Source organism: Oncorhynchus gorbuscha, linkage group LG07 (genome assembly GCF_021184085.1).
Source record: "Oncorhynchus gorbuscha isolate QuinsamMale2020 ecotype Even-year linkage group LG07, OgorEven_v1.0, whole genome shotgun sequence".
Lineage (NCBI taxonomy): Eukaryota > Metazoa > Chordata > Actinopteri > Salmoniformes > Salmonidae > Oncorhynchus > Oncorhynchus gorbuscha.
In genome coordinates, this window is record NC_060179.1 from 29,141,015 (window position 1) to 29,162,157 (window position 21,143).

The window sequence follows — 21,143 nt, forward strand, 5'->3', positions numbered from 1 at the left end:
TAAATTTTTATTTCAGGGACTTTGACTAGGACAGAGGCACCAGAAATACAGCATCTGGAGCAAAACATCAGAGCAGACAAATACCAAATACACATTTCAACTCAAAACCTTACACAGAGACCCCCCTATTTGACAAGACCACAAACCATCTATGGAACTACCATATCTACTTGTAAATGAGACAAGACACAGGCCTAAGCTCTTAGTCAATGGAACAGACTCCACTTCTTGGTATTATTCACTCAGTGAATAATACAGCATTTCACTGGGCCAAACTAAAACATCCTAGCATACTGTATTTAACTTAGATTAGGACTAAGTCTTCGTACCGTGCGCCATCGTCTCTGGAGCTGGAGAGCAGTTGAGATAAAGGCCAAATGAGAAGGCATTAAAACTGGAATAAATCTGAAGGTCCTTCGTGGTAACTAACCACCACCCTCACCACACTGTACCATCTTCCCTCTCTCCCCCAGTCTTACCTCGATGGGGTACTCGTCCTGCAGCGGCCGGCTCAGGTGGGTCCCGTGGGGCGAGTCGTCGTTGCCCTCCTCCTGATCGGGCGAGTCGGAGGGCTCTGGGGGCGGGGGGGAGTGGGCGCGGGCGCGGGACAGGCCCGGGGAGCCCCCTGCGGTGCCCGGCTCGGCCTGGTCGCGCTCCACCAGGAGGGCGATGGTGGGGGAGGTGCCGGTAAGCAGCGCTACTGCCTGGTCATGCCTGGCCTCTGTCATGTCTACACCATTGATCTGAATCCAACGGCACAACCAATGAGGGCGGGAATCAGTAGGCTGACTGACCAACCACAGTGTGTGACACTCAGGACTGGAGGCTCGGTGAGGGCGGACAGCTATGTGTTCAGACTCATGTCATTACGGAGTAGACGAACATCACATTGCCATAAAGCTGCAAATCATCGCTCAATATAGTACATTGAGATGTTCCGTACCAAAGAAAGCCTGAGTGTTTGAGGGCATGTGTGTGTGTGAGAACTGAAGACACCAGGAGCCAACACCCATACAGCGGAGGACAGAGAGGGAGGAGCAGAGGACAGAGAGGGAGGAGCAGAGGACAGAGGGAGGAGCAGAGGACAGAGGGAGGAGCAGAGGATAGAGAGGGGGGAGCAGAGGACAGAGAGGGGGAGCAGAGGACAGAGAGGGGGGAGCAGAGGACAGAGAGGGGGGAGCAGAGGACAGAGAGGGGGGAGCAGAGGACAGAGAGGGAGGAGCAGAAGAGAGAGAGGGAGGAGCAGAAGAGAGAGAGGGAGGAGCAGAAGAGAGAGAGGGAGGAGCAGAGGAGAGAGAGAGAGGGAGGAGCAGAGGGAAAGCTAGCAGAGAGGAGCTTCTCCTGGGAGCTACAGTAGGAGAAACCCTTTCGCCAATATTCCAAATCTCAAAAAGTCTAAAAAAGTAGTCCTAAAAGTCCTGTCAACGCAATATACTATATTTAAGTCTTTGGCCAACCAGACTTATGTCCATTCTATCCAGTTGCCTTGCTCACTGAAAAACACATAGGGCAACATCATATGATAACTGCCAAATGGGCTGATTGAGTCAGCAACGGCACGCAGCGTCGTTAATAGTTCTCTACAGGGCCGAGTGATACAGCTCCATCTCAGTACTGCTCCAAAACTTGGTCTTAAGCTGCAGAAATGGTCAACTATCCTATTACTTTGCAGGGGGAATTTGAGGATGGATTGCAGTCTGTGAACTTACATAAACAAGGTCCTGAGTGACTGAAGAAAAAGTGGCTGATTGGTCCAAGTGACAAACAGAAGCCAGCGCTGACCATACAGTACCGGCTCTTACCATTGGCTGATATGCTTAATGTGGCTGCCGCTATGGCAATACATGCTGTTACCACGTCCCAGAGAGTCCCCCCCACCACCACCACCACCACACCCAACAGGCAAGGAGACGCATTGTGCATTAGTGGCCATGCAGAGAGAGCGAGAGAGGTGGAGAAAGAGAAAGAGAGAGATGGAGAAAGAGAGCGAGAGAGGTGGAGAAAGAGAGCGAGAGAGGTGGCGAGAGGTGGAGAAAGAGAGCGAGAGAGGTGGCGAGAGGTGGAGAAAGAGAGCGAGAGAGGTGGCGAGAGGTGGAGAAAGAGAGCGAGAGAGGTGGCGAGAGGTGGAGAAAGAGAGCGAGAGAGGTGGCGAGAGCACGAGAAAGAGAGCAAGAGAGGTGGCGAGAGCACGAGAAATAGAGGGGGGAGAGAAAGAAAGAGTACAAGAAGCAGAGAGTAGGTAGAAACAGAATCATTCATAGAGCCATTTTATGATCCTCCCCTCAAATAGGAGGAGGGTGAAGAGGAATTGGGAGAGAGAAAGAGGAATGGTTATGATTCAGAGAACGAGACAGGAGTAGACAGATAGGAGACGAGGCCACCACACCGCACACGAACGTGACTGAGGTTAACAAATGCTCAGATTGAATGAATCGAGATTGGTTCAGGAAAAAAACTATAGAAAAGCTGGAGGAGCCTGCACAAAATCATATCAAGGCCCTATCTTTGTAGCCAATGGACCACGGTCATAGGTATGGGCATGAGGGTACATGCAACTCTGGCAAGACCGTGCTACAGAATGAGAACACCACTACGATGCCAAAGAAAAGGGGCACACAGTGAAGCAGCATGCAGCAGGAACCTTGGCTTCAGCTGTCAATCACATACATATCAGCTGAGGTCACGTTAGTCCAGCCGCTGCATCCCAAATGGTTCCCTATATAGCTCACTGCTTTTGACCAGAGCCCACAGGGAATAGAGCACTATTTGGGACACAGCCTAGATGGGCTGGCAGCAGCGGCACAGGACAAGCAGAGTCCCAATTCTCTCAAGTGGGATGAGTGTTAGTTGTCATTGTAGTGGTGTTTGTTTTGGAAGGAGCAACCGGTGAGCGCGCGCTTGGTTGTCGAACGTGTGTGTGCTTGCTTGGTGGTGTTTTGCAGGAAGTTGACACGGACCGAACCCAAGTTAGTCCAATTCATCTTGAGACAGGACTAGACTTGGGGATCATAACAGTGTAAAGCGGAATACTTTGCTGCAGTAAGTGTTGCATTATCCCTTCACTAAAAGTGAACCAAATGGAATAATAGGGGTGGGAAAGAGTTGTCTTTCACTACGGCAGTAGCTGATCAAAACCATCGGTCACAGTTTCAAAAAGAACAGGCAGCCTTCATTTCAACATAGTTGAATGGACTCACTATGCAGTAAGTCACTCTGGAAAACAGTGCTTGCTAAATGACTAAAATGTGTATGTTAACAGTTCAACTGAAACATTGGCATGAAAAACCAAAGAATTTAAATGAAGACAGGAGGATGGGGGCGAGAGAGAGAGGAGAGAAAAGCATTGGTGAGGTCCCAAATGGCTCTATTCCCTGGTCAGAAATAGTGCACGACACAGGGAATAGGATTCCATTTGGGGCTAAAAACAGGAGTGAAGCAGTACTCACAGTGATGACCCTGTCCCCGACGCGGAGTGTGCTGTCTCGGTGGGCCGCCCCTCCCTCTGCGATTCGGGAGATGTAGATCCCCTGAAGAGACGGACAGGAGACAGATCATAATGCGACGCCGTTCGGTTTTAACCTACAGTGACGTGTCTGCTAGCTGTGTACCTGGTCACCCAGGGAGGGTAGGGGGTGAGACTGGCACAACAATGCCCTGCTAGCTCCATCACTGCCAGTCAGTCTATTCTGGGATGGCGGTTACCACAGGGTCAGCAGGGGACGTCCCGTAATGACTACTTCACACAGCCAGGACAAAATATAGCCTTGCACGCCTATATTCACGGTCACTAGTCTAATGCTGCTCTCAATAGTTGGCTTGGGCTTGTTCAGAAGTATTTCTGTGGTGGTTGTGAGCACAAGAACACCATCATGCCTTTCTTATTACACTCCACTACCAACAACTACGCAAACAAATCCAATATTTAGCTGAAAAGGTATACAAAACATTGAGAGATCGCACTCAACAAAAATGGTAATAATTCTATCCTAATGCAGTAAAACAAAGTTCAGAGGTGGCTGAACAACAGAGTCGCCGCCTCGCGGTGACACGGAGACCTCCAGTCCCTTTGCCTGAAGAAGAGAGTTCCACGAGCTGCAAGGATGACCAAACTCCTCGTTGGACTTACAAACGAGCAAATCAAACTTTGTCACATGCGCCGAACACAACAAGGGTAGAGTTAACCGCCAAATGCTTACTTTACAAGCCCTTAACCAAACAGCGCAGTTCAAGAAGAGTTAAGACAAATATTTACCATGTAGACTAAAGTCATAATAAAAAAGTAACACAATAAGAATAACGAGGCTATATACAGGGGGCACTGAGTCAGTGTGCGGGGGTACAGGCTAGTTGAGGTCATTTGTACATGTAGGTGGGGGTGAAGTGACTATGATTAGATAATAAACATGTACACGTGCAGACAAAGAGCAGGCCTACTCCTAGCCCGCCTCAGAGACCATCTTGATCCCTTCCAGAAAAGGCACAACATAACTTACAGACTCCAGCGGTGAACGTGCGTCTCAGTTCCTGTCCGTGGCGTCTCCCTGGGCTGTGGGGGTCTGTTTGAGAGCCGTAACGCACAGGACATGTAGCCTTGAATGTGGCCAATGCGGTGGCCCCCAAATAAAATAACCACATCCCAGTTACACAGGACCTATCAGGTGTCAAGGCTCGCTATTCATATCTGTCTCCTTGGCGATGGCTGTAAAACGTCTGGAGTGGAAAAGTGGCTGTCAGAATGATGGAAACCTTGGAGGGGTTGAAGGCTATGACGGGGCATTAAACAGAAATAGGTAGGAAACCTACCACTCCTGACTAGACTTCTCCTTCTAATGCTGTAGCTACTGCAGTTAGAGGGTGCCGTTAGCTTGTGATGTGGGACAACCTGACACCACACACACACCACACACCGTGTTTCACCACGAAGGGATTAAATATTCATCAGGGATGAAACGACGCCCAATATTCCTCCACCACACGACCTAGATATGGAAACTCTACGGCATGTCTCACTGTGTCTGCTGTACATTCAGCAGGTACGTGTGTGACTCTGTGTCTCTTGTACACTAAGTACGAGTGTCTCTCTCACCAAGTCCCCCGTGCGGTAGGCTGTGGAACCCTTGCCCCCGGCGATGCTGAAGCCCAGGCCCTTGTCGTTGCGGACCAGGCAGGTAGACCGCCTGTGTCGGGGGCCTGCGGGAGAGCTGGCCTCCATGCAGAAGGGCAGCCCGCTGGCCCGTCTCTCCCGGGGGAAGTAGTCGTCCTCGGGCCTCAGCGGCGTGGTGGTGATGGCGTTCTCCGGCTCCACCATGTGCTCCCGGATGACGCTCATGGAGACGGCGGTGCCCGAGCTGCGCAGGGCTTCCACCGCCGTGTGGTGCTCAGCACCCTGGAGGGCCACGCCGTTCACCTGAGAGGGAGGGAGCGGAGACCATGGTCCACATGGCTCTCTCTCTACAGTCAAAAGGCCTGTTCATGTAGACCATGAATGCAACATCTTATCGTGCGTGCAGACTTTACCTCGAGAAGTTTGTCTCCCACTTTGACCCCAGCCCGGGCTGCAGGTCCGTCCTCAGACACCCTGGAGATGAAGATGCCCTGGAGGGACAGACAGACAGACTCTCGTACACAGTCACAAGGCCCAATAGGTCCGCAGAATAGGAAAGCTTCCCAAATAGTACCCTGTTCCCCATGTAAGTGCACTACTTTTGAACCGGGCCCTGTAGAGCAGTAAATGGGGAATATGGAACGCAGCCCATCTGTACATTTAGGAGTGTCCACAGCTGTCCTCGGCCCTCACCTCATCATCCCCCTTGTAGGGTGTGGATCCCTTTCCACCGGCTATGCTGATGCCCAGACCCCCAGTTTGCCGTAGAATGGTCAGGTTGTGCTGGAAATGGAAGAGAAGGGGTCAGCGCAATGAGTGGAGACGCCCCCATACAACAGCCCTATCGTCAGATAGATAGGCTGGGACAAGAGGGAGGACTGCGGCACTGACACAGACAAGACAAGACAGGGGCTACTCTGGTCTCGGGGCTAAACTCAACTCAAGTGTATGTTGAAAGAGGGGGAATAGACAAGAGCGTGTTGCCTTGCATCTCACATTGCAGAGTAGCTACATTGACTTATCAAAAGGCTTCCATTTTGCCGTTGAAACAGGAAGAAAGCAGTATCATTAAAACAAGTAGTACAAAACTAATTACCCATCATATCACAATGCATTGACATTAGCCCAAAGACACACAGTGAAACAACTGGACAAACATATTCCTCTGGACACAAAAACAGTTTCAGACACTAGCACGGAGGTGTGTATTTGAGGAGGGGGCTGTATGTAACACAATACTATGTCATGGAACAGTCACAACGGGGAGAGGGGGGGTACACACGAGACACTACGAATCATAACATGTATGGGTCTGAACTGGGTGTGTGAATGCTGTCTGCGCAAGCCATGCAGAGTGTGGGGGGGGGGGGGGGGGGGTTGAAAGATAAGTGGGAGCGAGAGAGGAAAGAAAGAGTTGAGTGAAAGTGCTGCGTTGGTGGGGGGTGGGGGTAGCGGAGGGTGATTCCGTTGGGTCGTCAAACGACGACAAGGCTCCGTTCTCTCACAAACTCGTTGTCGCCGTCGCAAAATGCAAACACGGGCACATGACGCACATGCCAACCAATCCACAGGCATCCTCACCAGAAGTGCAGTCACTCACCAAGGATTCCTCCATATATCAGAGCCACACAATCACTCCATTATGAACACTGTTACATCTTTGAAGGTCATTTTAACCAAATGAATGATCAAAAATACTTTTATGCCATTACGGAGGTACATACCACCATCAACAAAATCACCAAAATGATGGAATTTCTGGTGGAAGAATGGTGTCGCATCCCTCCAATAGAGTTCCAGAATCTATGCCAAGGTGCATTGAAGCTGTTCTGGCTCGTGGTGGTCCAACGCCCTACTGAGACACTTTGACTAACAATGTTACACTTCCGTTATACTGGGGGAAACAGTTGTTTCCATAGCTAGGGCTGACAGTGAGGACTTGTGAAGAGCAGAATCAAGAACCTCGGCATAATCAAGACCGTTGCTTTGTGAGAAGGTGTTAAAGTTCACATTCAGCCATTGTTCCGGGAATATCAGCTGAAAAGAACCAGTTGGGATTTGACCACAAGTGAGGGCAGGTCTGCTGGAGTCATGGCCCAGAGATGCCAGCCCGCATAGACGGAAATAGAAAAGTCTGAACCTTTTGGGTAAAACACTGGGTTTAATCCTGAATGGAAATGCACCCAGGATGTCGATGTTTCCTTCATTTTGGCAGTTACCTGTAATGCTACCACTCAAATGGCAACATCCTATCATTTCAAAATGAAGATTAACATAATATAGAAATAAAAATATCCATCCCAAACAACGGACATTTAACCAAATACCACCGTATTTACTGTGTCAGGTGTTTCACATATCCTTGGTGTCTCTATTGAATGTTAAGCTCTGAACAGAACTGATAAGCTGCTCGGTGGTTCTTGAGCTATTCATCAGAGCAGATCATTGAGCAAAGTGCTTACACTCTGGACTGAAACCACCGTACAGAGCCAGGCGGAGTCCCAAATGGCATCCCATTCCCTACATAGTGTCCTACTTTTGACGTCAAAAGTAGTGCACGGTGTAGGGAATAGGGTGCCATTTGAGACATAGCCCCGGAGTGCTTCTTTGTCATACGTTGATAGGTGGACGGTGTGGTACCCGTGGAAACGGATGGTTTTGGCATACCATTCAACTGTTATTTCATGATGCACATGTACTCACAAAGAGGTAGGAAACTATTTTAGATATCTTCTAGAAGACACACTTGTCCTGGTTAGAAGTTCCATCTGTGTGGGCCAGGTTCCTGCTAGTGCCTGGTGAGAAACTAAAACCTGAAAGAAGACGGACCTCCTCCATCACAGACAGCAGCACAAGCAGCCCATTCACTCCAGGGCCTCTCAGCCTGAACACGGGGATGAAGAAGAGGAGAAGAAGAAGAGGGAGGCGAGCCACAGCGTGGTAGAACCCGAAAATGGGGTAAGGACGTCATTGAATGGTAACCACAGATTTGCCCCAGATAGAACCTACCCACACTCGTATAACCTTATAGTTACAGATAACATTTGAATCCTAAAACCCTCTGTCCATTTTGGTCCCCTTCAAGTTCTGTTAGTCCGCTTCGAGTTCTATCACGCTGGTGGTCCAAAGGAGAGTTGTGGTGAGCATTTCCCTGGCGATTGGCTTGGATTAATCATGGATTTTTGTGGGCTGTTTTTCAGTTCCCCTCTGAGAGCCAGCGGGTGGGTGAATGGGTGGGTGAGTGAGTGGGGGAACGAGAGAGAGAGAGTGGGAGGAGTGGATGGATGGAGTGAGAGAGAGTAAGTACAGACCTCTTCCTCCTCAATTCGAGCAGGCTCAATCAGCAGATTATTGACTTGATCAAATGACACCCCCTGTTAGGACAGGAACCAGCGAGAGGCATGCGGATTAGTGAGGCCAAAATAACTAAATATGCACACAAGCATACTCCAACCAAAACAAAATCGGATAAATCAAAAACAGAACGCACACACACGCATACAAACACGTCAAAGAACAGTAACACACACAAACACACACACACACACTCAGCCACAGGGATAAACCCCAAAAAAGGTCATATCCACTATCGTGTAGTGGTTGAACTCGGGACTACATTTGATATGGCCAATTTCATCGCCAGTTGAGGTCATTTGAACAGTGGCAACATCGGTCACACACATCACTCACTCCCCAGCCACCAGAAGCGGAAGCAGGCAGGGGTGGAAACTCGAGACCCAGGATGAGGTGAGTTACAGGCCACACGGGGAGGGCAGCTTGTGTTCAGAAAGAGAAGCGGGGGAAAGAAAGCAGTGGCTCCCAGCTCAAAGTTCCCTCCAGCCTATAGACAGACACCACAGGAAACCCTGTTCCCCTTTAAAGTCATTTCATGCATACACTTCTACTGTGCAGCAGTCGTTTTTCAGATCGATTACAAACATGATTGACAAGTACTATTAAAAAACAAAAACAGGAATCAGATCATTATATACAAACATGTCAAAGAAGAGGCTTTGCATGTACTCCAAGTGATTGTGTTCGCAGAGCTAAAAAAGGTGACAGCCTCGCACAAAATAAATTGTGAAAAGCCATTGGCGTGGTTCCCTTCAATGTCAAATCTGCAGCAACTTGGTGAGAGATTGATCCATGCTGTAGGTGTACATTTAGCAAAACGCGGTTTGTCTGGGTCTCAACATTTCCACCTCGGCCAAGAGAAATTCTGGATGGTCGGTAGGCAATCAGGCACCACACACAGACATACACACCTCCATCATTCAATGCACATTAGTTAGCAGCGCTAGTGGTGATTACGATTAATAATCCATTTGAATACACTAATTGTCTTCCCCAGAGTCATACACTTCGAGGGCCACATCCACACACTCGCACTAACACACAAATGTAGGAAAGCAGGTAAGGGAAAGTTCATTAACCAATTAAAAAACACAACAGCAGACAGCAAATGATACGGAGAGAAGCATAGTACTGAGGTGGGCAGACAGAGGCATGGTGAAGGAGGCCAGCAGGAGGCCAGCAGGAGGCCAGTGCACAGCTGACGGGGTTGGGGATTCATCATCTTCACTTTTTACTAAGCAGACTTGATGGGTATTATTGATAAGTAGTCCTTGAGATGCTCAGAGGAGCCACAAGAGGGAGCTCCACTCTGAGCAGTCCGGGTAGTGTGTGGATAAAATAATATGTGTTTGTCCAAAATGGCACCCTATTCCCTATATAGTATAGTGTACTACTTTTGACCAGGGACTGAGGAGACATTTGGTAGCCTTTGACTAAAGTCCGAAGCGTTTAAACAACTGCCACCTGATTTGGTGCGAGCTGGTTGTCCGTTCGTAAAAAAACGGTCGGTGTGTCTGACGACATTTACAAACGTTTATCAAATGCTGTTAATGAGAAAGTCCACTCGTTAGTTATGTCTTTTACCAAGTTACCGAATAGCGGCTGCCGCCGTCTGTGAACGTAAGGACAGAACCTGCTTGTGTGGGACAGAGAGAGCAACGTAAAAGCACTCGTGCAAAAGCCATTAGACATCTCCCGGCAAACATCCCCGTATCCATTGGTTTGTTTTTCCTATGCACAGCAACACGGCATGCAATGTGATCTCCTATATCCGATCCAGTGCCAGCAGTCCAGACCGAATGCAGGTTGCATGGTGACAGATCGACGGGGAGCTTCTATGCACTTGCGTGTCTAGGGGGGTGCATAGAGGCGAGCTGCAGGCCAGGAACACGTCAGCGTGAAGAGAGAAGGTGTGCAAGAGCTTCATTCAACTGTCAGCTTCACGGGGCAAAACGCAAAAGGAAAAACTAGTCCCGTGGTTGTCCTGGCTAATTTGAAATGGGGATACATGGTTAGGGCGTGGAGTGTCGCGTGACCGGCTGACCCCTGTTACTCTAGTCAAGTTATCAGAAAAAAAAACATGAAGCTCTGAACACGATAGCTGCATGATATGATAGTATGTATGTTTCAGTTTTCTACAACTAGTCATTATAGACTATGTTCATATTGTAAACATGTGTCCCCCCCCCACCCCAGCCCACCACGAGCCCAGGTTACCTTGACCGGCTGCAGGGAGGAGTTGGCATGAAGCAGACTCCTATCCTCCAGCTCTGGCTCTTCTATCCTGTTGTGGCGCTGTGGAGTTACCATACACTCCTCCCCTTCCTCCTCATCCTCTTCTTCTTCCTCCTCCTCCTCCTCCTCCTCGGGGGCAGTGTGGTGCGAGGCTGGGTGTTGGGCCAGGTGAGCGTCGGGGCTGAAGCCCTGCAGTAACGCGGCCACCGCCTCGGGTTTTGGCAGCTTGGTGATCTTGAAGTGCTTCTTGTAGTGCGGCGTGTCCTTCCTGATCAGACGCTGCTTCTCCGTAGGGAACTGGGGCCTCTGTTGTTCCTCTTCGTAGCTGTGTGGGACGCCATCCTCGCCCTCCTCATCGTCGTCACCATTCTCGTCCCCACCCCGGTACATGGGCTCCTCTGCAAAGTGCACCGTGGGCTGGTGGGAGAGGGGATGGTGTGAGTGAAGGGAGAAAGAGCAGGAGGGAAGGGATTGTATTCAAGACGAGGACATCTCTCAAGTTACTGTTATGCATGATTCATTAATTGACCTGACCAGGAGAAAGTGTATAAACCAGGGTACATAGTTTTTCCTGGATGTCATAGTAGTGAAACTCACCTCGACGTACTCCACCTCCATCTCATCTAGCACCTCCACCTCCTGGGGCCCACGCCCACCCACCAGGTCTGTGGTCATCAGGCCCCGCCTCTCTTCGTGGGAGTTGGCCGAGGCCGTACTGTTGGACGCCGCAGAGTCGTGGCTCTGATTGGACAGATCGCTCAGCCGCTTCTCCTGCAACCACCAATCACACGGGCGGAATGGGAAAAACAGAATCCTGGATTGGTGACCAACAGGTAACACTCTGATGCTGTCAGAACGTTACACAATGACACAGAAAGAACCCACTTATTACTTGGGACATTACTTTGTGTACCTGCGTGTCCCAAATGGACTCTGGTCAAAAGAAGTGCACTATAAAATGGTCAATAGGGTGACATTTAGGACGCAGCCTTTAATTTATATTTGTGCTCATGGACCTCAAGTACGGTGCCATGTAGGATGTCCTGTGGCGTGTCGGTGACGTGTTGTACCTCAGCACCAGGGGACTCAGTCTCTCCATCCGCTCTGGAAGTGTAGGCCTCGTTCCTCCTCTCCTCAATCCCTTTCTTCATCACCTTCAGCTCACTGTGGTGTGGTGTCGCCCGCCGCTGGAGACCCTGCACACACGCACCAGTAAACTCCCCAGACTGACAGTCCGTCAATTACAGACAGTCCTCCTCAGGCAAACAGTAAATCAAGGCCCAAGGACTTGTGACGCTGCCGAAACAACGACCGATTGTGTGACTGGACGCCCTCTCCGTCATGTTACTTTCACCTGATGCCCTGTCAGATCAGAGGTCACAGTGGGAAAGGAATGGACAAGGAAGCGAAGTTGAGAGCCAGCCATCGAGTGCTTCACTGTAGAACGTGTTGGCTCGCACAGTGCAGGAGTCACGTGAACAAAGCCCGTTATCAGCGACCGGGGTTCAATCCACACGTCTACCATTCCCCACGGTTTCTCCCACCTGCCTGTATCCCCCTCTCATTTCATAACTATCCAAATAAAGTGCCAAAATAACCGACAAAATGGATTTAGAAACAGTGTATTAATTCTCTCGTTACTCATTGTGCATCATGTACTACTAGTGTCAATTTGTCTCTCTGCATTGTTGGGAAGGGCCCAATAGGTAAGCATGTGACAAAGACCGCTGTATTTTGATTTGTCTTACCCTGCGCTCCGCGGCCGCCTCGTCATCCTCCGCCTCCTGCTTGGTGGTCTCCTCCTGGAACTGGATGACAGACACGCGGTTCAGGTTGCTGTCTGTCCAGCTGTCGTCCACACTGTTCTGGAGCAGGTTCTCTGTAGGGAGAGACCGGATCAAAGAGGGACTGGGTTACAAATCAAGATGGGCATTCCAACAACGAACAAGATTAAAAAAAATGTTTTGATGGTACATGGGATGAATGGATGTTAGGAGAAGTGATGGTAACTAAATCTGGGTTGAGCGCGACAGGAAAGCGAGGAGGACTCTGGGTTATAAACACAGGCTACGCTTCCAATAGATGACAGCAGGACAGATGAGCATCGTCACTGGACACAAACGGTCATCGTTATGGAGTTAACGGGCGTTACTGGCTGTAACTGTGACCAAGCACCAGACGCTCCTATTCACCTCAATAAGACCTTGGCGTAAGCGGCACGGGTCCCGGACTGGGTTTTTATTTTCAAGATCTCGACGCACGGCTCACACCCGAGAACAATTGATCAAGTGGCTTTTGCGCTCTGCACACGCTTCCAGCGTAGCAGGTGAAACGCCTACCGTGCAGCCCTTATGTGAGAGGGAGTGAAGGAAGGAGGATATGCAGAGAGAGAGTAAAGAGAGGTAAAGAAAGTCTGTAAATAGTGAAAATCCTAGGGACAAAGCTGAGAACAGAGGCAAGTGAGAGAGGAGGAAAGAAGGTCATGATGAAGATGACGGTGGTGTAAGGCTAACTCACCCAGGCTAGAGGAAGGCTGCTGGGGTAGCAGGTAGCAGGTGAGCACCTTCTCCCCGGTGCTCTCCTCATCCTCCGTCTGGAACTTGAGCATGGGCTGGGACTGGTTCTCTGCCAGCCACATGGCCTTCAGGTTGAGGTTGGCCAGGGCAAACGGGAGGTTCTGTAACCTGGGCACACCCACGCAACACAGTCAACAACAACATATGGAAAGTACTGTTCTGATTTCTAAGAATACATCCGGTGTGGCTCAGGTGGTAGAATATTGCGCTGGCAACGTCAGGACCGTGGGTTCAGTTCCCGCTGGGGCCACTCGTATGAAAATGTACGCACGCCCTGCTGTAACTCGCTTTGGAAACGGCGTCTGCTAAACGGCATATTTTACATTACTATTCAGCTGTAAGGCTTGATGAGAAAAAAGGTCAAGCGAAGGGGCGGCGACGCTAGCACCAACGCCGCTGAGTAGCGGGGTTACCTGTTCCCTGCCACGTCTAGCACGTGGAGCTCGGTGGCGTCGGCCAGCTGGGCAGGCAGCTTGGCCACACGGTTGTCCCTGAGGGAGAGCACGTTGAGGCTGGCGCAGCCGCCCAGCTCATCGGGTACGCCGCCCAGACGGTTGCGGTCCGCATTCAGATTGGTCAGCTTCTTCAGCTTGCCCAGCGAGCGAGGCAGAGTCTACGGAATTAAACATTTACACATTTCATGAATATTAAAAAGAACGCATCTCAAGGGGGTTGTTAAAAGGCAATGAACTGTACATTTGTTCTGAACCAAAAGAAACTTGGTTATAAACGCAGTGGTTCTGTACCTGTAAAAGATTCTCGGTCAGCACAAGTTCCGTCAGGTTCTCACACTCCCCTATGGAGTCGCTCAGGTGGGTCAGTCGGTTCTGGTCCACTTTCAAGATGGACAGCTGCTTCAGAGAGCCTGGAGAAACAGAGTCAGCCAGGTCGTATTCATCGCAGCAAAACGTTTTGTAACGGAAAATGAAAACGTGTTTATTGGACAAGTTCAGGACCCCTTTGAAGTCAGTTATTGTCTGTCTGGTTCATAATGAACATGAAGCTTTCATGTCAGTTAACTAGTACTATTTCCCCAATAGGGGGCAGTGTGGTTCTTCACGAGTCAAGTGCATTTACCTTCAATTGCATTCAGGCAACGATAACATCCATGGGTCTACTTATTGGTAAAAAAGCAGACACCTTGGAAAAGTACTTAAAAAAAAAAAGTTATGTTTGACAATGAAGCTACTGTGTAAACCAGTTGAGGTGAATAAGGCACTGTACAAAAGGGACAGTGTCATCTGTTCATCTTTTCTCCCTCCCTCCTTGCAATCCCTCTCACCAATGCTGTCAGGGACCACCTCCAGAAGGTTTTGTGTGAGCAGCAGGTCAGTGAGGGCCAGCAGGCCGCTCAGCTCCGAGGGCAACTCCTCCAGGCGGTTCTCTGACATGTCTAGACACACCAGCCTCCGCAGGTTCCCCAGCTCCTACACACACACACACACACACACACACACCTGTAGTTTTTAGTGTGAACACTCACTCAAATGTACGCGATGGGTATCATACTGAGCAACGTTCTGAGTCTAAGCGAATAAGATGGGCATAGATGAGCCAGGACCATACTCACTGGTGGCAATGAGGAGAGCTGGTTACGGTCCAACCACAGCTCCCGTAGCTTAGGGAGAGCACCAAGTGTGTCTGGCTGTTAGAGAGAGGGGAAAGAGAGAGGGGAAAGAGAGAAGGTAAACAGAGGGCATGACATATGTCATCGTTGCTCTGCTTTGTGACACGAGGCCAGGCGATCAGGTGTTCTGAGCCAATGCATGCTAAAGCGAGTGGGAACAAACACAAGGATCCACTTAAATATGCATCATTTGGGAAGAGAAGAGGTGGGGGTGGCTACATAACCACACATCATACGCCCCAAAATACTCCCATTCCACTCTGGGGTCCCCAAATGGCTGCGGAAGGGGGCAAGATTCAACTGAAAAAACTAACTATATATGCACACCCACACACTGTTCCTGTTGGCTATGCCCATACACCAAACAGATCAAAGCATGTTGCTATCCAAAACAAGATGGGTCCTGTTCAACTTCAATTTGAGAAGAAAAAAAATCATTCTATATCCCTGCAGGGCAATTCACTTTGAGCTCCAAAAGAAGGCATTGGGAATCAATCCCAGAGAACACAAAACCTGTAAAAATGACCCCAGACTGTATTTGAGTGATACATTACATTAAATGACTTCGCATCCCTGTCAAGGCTGAGCAGTGTACAGTATGACAGGCAGGGTTGTCAGGCGGGTAGCATGACGTCAGGTTGTTTGCTCAGCCTACGCCCTTGTCAGCTCAACAGGCACTGTTTACCCTGTCCCAATGAGAAGGCTAGCCAGGCAGGCGTTCCCATGCTCAAACAAACAGGACTCAAGGGTACAACTACGGATGTGTCCCAAATGGCACCCTATTCTCTTCATAGTGCATGAGGGCCCATAGCGCGAGATATATATATATCTCGCGCTATGGGCCCTCATGCACTATGAAGAGAATAGGGTGCCATTTGGGACACATCCGTAGTTGTACCCTTGAGTCCTGTTTGTTTGAGCATGGGAAATATATATATATATATGGAATAGGGTGTCATTTGGAGCTTGTTCTTACCAACACTTCCAGTTCATTGCTGCCCAGGTCCAGCTGTTCCAGTTTCACCAGAAAAGAGAGCGACCTGGATAAGAGGAACAATCGATCATAGAAACCCTGAAGTAAATGGGGACTACTGCATAGACACAGTCTTGTTGAAACACACTCAGTTTTAGAACAGATTTATAATCTATACAGAAACACAAGACGACGTCTGGACTGTTACAGTCAGAACCAGATTGGCTAAATCACTAACCGCCACGCCCCAATCTCTCACAGTCACGACAAGCTTGTCATTCAGCCAGTCTGTCCCTATGACAACAACTGCATCGAAAGAGAAGGGAGCTACTGCTGCGGTTAACTAGTGAACAGATACACTAGTGATGATTGAGGACTCCATTGTGCTTCAAATCACTAGTCATATCATCAAGGACTCCTTTTTAGGAAACAACCACCTTTGCTAGCATGAAGTGAGGCTGGGAACTATGCCAGGCTAAAGAGGGCACTTACGTGGGCAGGGACTTGAGCAGGTTCTCCCTGAGCTCCAGCGTCACCAGGTTGGCCAGGCTGCAGGAGAGAGGGAGGAGGAGAGGTTAGTCAGATGGGGTGTCTGCTGGTCCTGGTTAACTTGGCATGGCGATGGGCCTCATCCATCTGGTCACTCAGAGCAGTCAGTCCGTCTGTCTGAGAGCCCACTGTGTCATGTAATTAGGCCTGTACCAATGTCTGTCATTTTACAGAGCGAGGAGTTCAAATGTTTAGAGCAAGAAGGAAACCCGTGTCGGAGTTCAAATACCCATTCATGCAAGGTGGTTGGTCTGCATATTTCGTTGGTGTGTGTACTTACTTTCCTATGTCATTGGGCAGTGTCTGCAGTGACACGTCGTTGAGGGCCAGGTGGGCGAGCCCTCGCAGCTGAGTGAAACCATCAGGCAACCTAGTGATGAGAGGACAAAAGACAGGAAAACAGATGGAAAGGGAGAAGGAGTGAGCGCGAGAGGCAGGGATCGAGCGAACGTGCGTGCCCGGGGCGGGAGGGGTCGAGCGAGCGGGGCGAGGGAGGGGTCGAGCGAGCGGGGCGAGGTCGAGCGAGCGAGCGAGGGAGGGGTCGAGCGAGGGGTCGAGCGAGCGAGGGAGGGAGGGGTCGAGCGAGGGGTCGAGCGAGGGGTCGAGCGAGGGGGGTCGAGGGAGCGAGGGGTCGAGGGGGGAGGGGTCGAGGGAGGGGTCGAGCGAGGGGTCGAGGGGTCGAGCGAGGGGTCGAGGAGGAGGGGTCGAGCGAGGGGCGAGCGAGGGGTCGAGCGAGGGGTCGAGCGAGCGAGCGAGCGAGCGAGCGAGCGGGTCGAGCGAGGGGCCGAGGGGTCGAGCGAGGGGCGAGCGAGGGGCCGAGCGAGCGGCGAGGGGGTCGAGGGGCCGAGCGAGCGGTCGAGGGGCCGAGCGAGCGGTCGAGGGGCCGAGGAGCGGTCGAGGGCCGAGGGAGCGGTCGAGGGGCCGAGGGAGCGGTCGGGGCCGAGGAGCGGTCGAGGGAGGGGCCGAGGAGCGGTCGAGGGGCCGAGGAGCGGTCGAGCGAGGGGCCGAGGGAGCGGAGGGAGGGGCCGAGGAGGGAGGGGCCGAGGGGCCGAGGGAGCGGCCGAGGGGCCGAGGGGCGGCCGAGGGGCCGAGGGAGCGGCCGAGGGGCCGAGGAGCGAGGGGCCGAGGGAGGGCCGAGGGAGCGGTCGAGGGGCCGAGGGAGCGAGGGGCCGAGGAGGAGGGGCCGAGGGAGCGAGGGAGCGGTCGAGGGGCCGAGGAGCGGTCGAGGGGCCGAGGAGCGAGGGGTCGAGCGAGCGAGGGTCGGAGCGAGGGGCCGAGGAGGGGTCGAGGGCCGAGGGGGAGCGAGGGGCCGAGCGAGCGAGGGGCCGAGCGAGCGAGGGGCCGAGCGAGCGAGGGGGGGAGCGAGAGGGCGAGGTTAGGGAGCGAGGGGTCGAGCGAGCGAGGGGCGAGGGGTCGAGAGAGGGGTCGGAGCGGGTTAGGGAGAGGGGCGAGGAGGGGCGAGGAGCGAGGGAGCGAGGGAGCGAGGGAGCGAGGGAGCGAGGGGTCGAGGGAGCGAGGGGTCGAGGGGGAGCGAGGGGGGGAGCGAGGGGAGGGAGCGAGGGGCGAGCGGGGTTAGGGAGGGAGGGGTCGAGCGAGCGAGGGGTTAGGGAGGGAGGGGTCGAGCGAGGGGTTAGGGAGGGAGGGGAGCGGGGTTAGGGGGAGGGAGGGGCGAGCGAGGGGTTAGGGCGAGCGAGGGGTTAGGGAGGGAGGGGTCGAGCGAGCGAGGGGTTAGGGAGGAGGGGGGTCGAGGGAGGGAGCGAGAGGGGTTAGGGAGGGAGGGGGAGCGAGCGAGGGGTTAGGGAGGGAGCGAGCGAGGGGTTAGGGAGGGAGGGGTCGAGCGAGCGAGGGGTTAGGGAGGGAGGGGTCGAGCGAGCGGGGTTAGGGAGGGAGGGGTCGAGCGAGCGGGGTTAGGGAGGGAGGGGTCGAGCGGGGTTAGGGAGGGAGAGGCGGGGTTAGGGAGGGAGGGGTCGAGCGAGCGGGGTTAGGGAGGGAGGGGTCGAGCGAGCGGGGTTAGGGAGGGAGGGGTCGAGCGAGCGGGGTTAGGGAGGGAGGGGTCGAGCGAGCGGGGTTAGGGAGGGAGGGGTCGAGCGAGCGGGGTTAGGGGGAGGGGGGAGGGGTAGGGAGGGAGGGAGGGGCGAGCGGGGTTAGGGAGGGAGGGGTCGAGCGAGCGGGGTTAGGGAGGGAGGGGTCGAGCGCGGGGTTAGGGAGGGAGGGGTTAGCGGGGAGGGAGGGGGTCGAGCGAGCGGGGTTAGGGAGGGAGGGGTCGAGCGAGCGGGGTTAGGGAGGGGGGAGGGGTAGGGAGGGAGGGGTCGAGCGAGCGGGGTTAGGGAGGGAGGGGTCGAGCGAGCGGGGTTAGGGAGGGAGGGGTCGAGCGAGCGGGGTTAGGGAGGGAGGAGGGGGTTCGAGGAGGGGGGTTAGCGGGGTTAGGGAGGGGTCGAGCGAGCGGGGTTAGGGAGGGAGGGGTCGAGGAGGGGCGGGGTTAGGGAGGGAGGGGGAGGGGGTTAGGGAGGGAGGGGTCGAGCGAGCGGGGTTAGGGAGCGGGGTTAGGGAGGGGGAGGGGTCGAGCGAGCGGGGTTAGGGAGGGGGAGCGAGCGGGGGGAGCGGGGTTAGGGAGGGAGGGGAGAGCGAGCGGGGTTAGGGAGGGAGCGGGGTTAGGGAGGGAGGGGTCGGGGTTAGGGAGGGAGGGGCGAGCGGGGTTAGCGGGGTTAGGGAGGGAGGGGGGAGGGAGGGGGGTCGAGCGAGCGGGGTTAGGGAGGGAGGGGTCGAGCGAGCGGGGTTAGGGAGGGAGGGGTCGAGCGAGCGGGGAGGGAGGGGTCGAGCGAGCGGGGTTAGGGAGGGAGGGGTCGAGCGAGCGGGGTTAGGGAGGGAGGGGTCGAGCGAGCGGGGTTAGGGAGGGGGGAGGGGTTAGGGAGGGAGGGGTCGAGCGGGGTTAGGGAGGGAGGGGTCGAGCGAGCGGGGTTAGGGAGGGAGGGGTCGAGCGAGCGGGGTTAGGGAGGGAGGGGGAGGGGTAGGGAGGGAGGGGTCGAGCGGGGTTAGGGGGAGGGAGGGGTCGAGCGAGCGGGGTTAGGGAGGGAGGGGTCGAGCGAGCGGGGTTAGGGAGGGAGGGGTCGAGCGAGCGGGGTTAGGGAGGGAGGGGTCGAGCGAGCGGGGTTAGGGAGGGAGGGAGTGAGACGAGAACACGAGAGAAAGTAGGTAGTTTCTCAATGGCCCTTCAACATCAGCCCTTGAAGCAGTTGGAATAGCTTCCTCCCCTGCCTATGTGTGTGTCCCAAATGGCACATTATTCCCTTTACTGCGCACTATTTTTGACCAGGGCCTATAGTGCACTATATAGGGAATAGGGTGCCATTTGGGACGGCCACACATTATGTGGCCAGATCCATCTGACAAAGCACTCACCATCACCACTGCTGCCAACAGTTCTTTTCCTATTCTATAGGAGGAAGCTGCAGCAGAGAGAGGGTTTGCCTTGTCGAGCATTCCACTTCTATAATACCATGCTAGTTTCTGGGTCAGCGAACAGCGTACTGTTGCCTCACAAAGCCTCGTTCTCCTCCAGGCGTTTTGCTCATGTACCGTTTCGCTCATGTACATAATCTAGTACTGAAAAAGGACCTTCTCTGAGCCTTTGACACATCTGGGCGACAACTTGAGATATAAATATATAGCAACTTGTTAAAATATTTCTTTGTCCATTTCATTGTTTGGAGTTGTTTATCTTCAAGGCCATTACGGAAATAATCACAATATGGCACAAGTATGACAATGAACTAGTGAAGTACACTCCCCCACGTATCTCAAATGATAACTTAGTATGGCCCAGACATGTCCTCAAAGGAAACAGGAAAACGAGAGAGAGAGGTGGCCCTGGACTGATCCACTAACCTGGAGAGGGGGTTTCCACTGAAGTCTGCAATCTCCAACGCCTTGCAGAACTTAATGCTCTCGGGGATCTCAGGAATGTCTGCGGAGAGAGCGAGTGGGTGGGGGGGGCACACTCAGCACCATAGACAGACAGCGGGGTCACATTCTACTTAGACCACCATTTCAGGTTCCCCTCCCTTGTAATCACTAGCAGATGGGCTGGTGATGAGGGGAGAGGGGGACAAAGAACAGGGATGGATGGGGCAGAAAAGAGGATGAAGAGAAAAGGGAAACCCCTTCACCTGTTCTCATTGACAAGACTATGATAATTAACATATTGTTCTTACTGTACATGAGACATTCAAGTAAGAGTCAGTGTCAATGTCATCAGCCTGATAGGTACCATTTAAAATCGCTTGACGTGCGCACACACACACTCTCTCTCTCTCTTTGGGGGACTACATTAAGGCTGGTCTGTATCTGAACCTTAGATGTATGTATACTGCCAGAACTTGGCCCTAACCTACACAAGATATGAAATCCATGCTAGGTTTAGGAGCCTGGTCCGACACATGGAGACTGTTTAGTGTGTTACTCTCCTGGGCAATAGAACCAAGGCAGCAGTAGCTGAGCACAGATGGACTAAGTTGCTAGGCCACATCACCCACAGCTCTTGGCTCGGCTGGCAGCCCCTGATGCAGTCGGTCTGTGGCAGCAGGACAGATGTCTCATATAAACACTCCCCACTATGTGATATTTACAGCAAGGACACAGAGGGCAGCGACTACTAGGACTAAATAAAGCAGGAAACATTTGAGATCGGTTTGACATGTACGATCGAGGGCGGGATTGACTTGAGCG

General features: G+C 52.7%; 1 protein-coding gene across 17 annotated transcripts in view; it reads right to left on the bottom strand.

Annotated features, from left to right (window-relative positions):
* scrib (scribble planar cell polarity protein) overlaps window positions 1-21,143 on the bottom strand; it is a 105,281-nt gene that overhangs the window by 19,756 nt on the left and 64,382 nt on the right. For 16 of the 17 annotated variants that reach the window (XR_006839628.1, XR_006839627.1, XM_046356065.1 and 13 more), the window contains exons 3-21: window positions 20,304-20,382; window positions 16,699-16,788; window positions 16,362-16,418; window positions 15,873-15,936; window positions 14,840-14,914; window positions 14,552-14,696; window positions 14,016-14,134; window positions 13,683-13,882; window positions 13,211-13,377; window positions 12,442-12,572; window positions 11,764-11,889; window positions 11,291-11,464; window positions 10,676-11,110; window positions 8,416-8,478; window positions 5,798-5,887; window positions 5,518-5,595; window positions 5,087-5,407; window positions 3,447-3,527; window positions 480-743 (exon numbers count right to left, since the gene is read on the bottom strand). Coding sequence is in view for 15 of the 17 variants with exons in the window: in XM_046356065.1 (XP_046212021.1) it covers window positions 480-743; window positions 3,447-3,527; window positions 5,087-5,407; window positions 5,518-5,595; window positions 5,798-5,887; window positions 8,416-8,478; window positions 10,676-11,110; window positions 11,291-11,464; window positions 11,764-11,889; window positions 12,442-12,572; window positions 13,211-13,377; window positions 13,683-13,882; window positions 14,016-14,134; window positions 14,552-14,696; window positions 14,840-14,914; window positions 15,873-15,936; window positions 16,362-16,418; window positions 16,699-16,788; window positions 20,304-20,382 (2,759 nt within the window). In the remaining 2 variants the exon portion in view is untranslated. The remainder of the gene's footprint in view (window positions 1-479; window positions 744-3,446; window positions 3,528-5,086; window positions 5,408-5,517; window positions 5,596-5,797; window positions 5,888-8,415; window positions 8,479-10,675; window positions 11,111-11,290; window positions 11,465-11,763; window positions 11,890-12,441; window positions 12,573-13,210; window positions 13,378-13,682; window positions 13,883-14,015; window positions 14,135-14,551; window positions 14,697-14,839; window positions 14,915-15,872; window positions 15,937-16,361; window positions 16,419-16,698; window positions 16,789-20,303; window positions 20,383-21,143) is intronic. The other variant, XM_046356062.1, reaches the window with a different exon arrangement.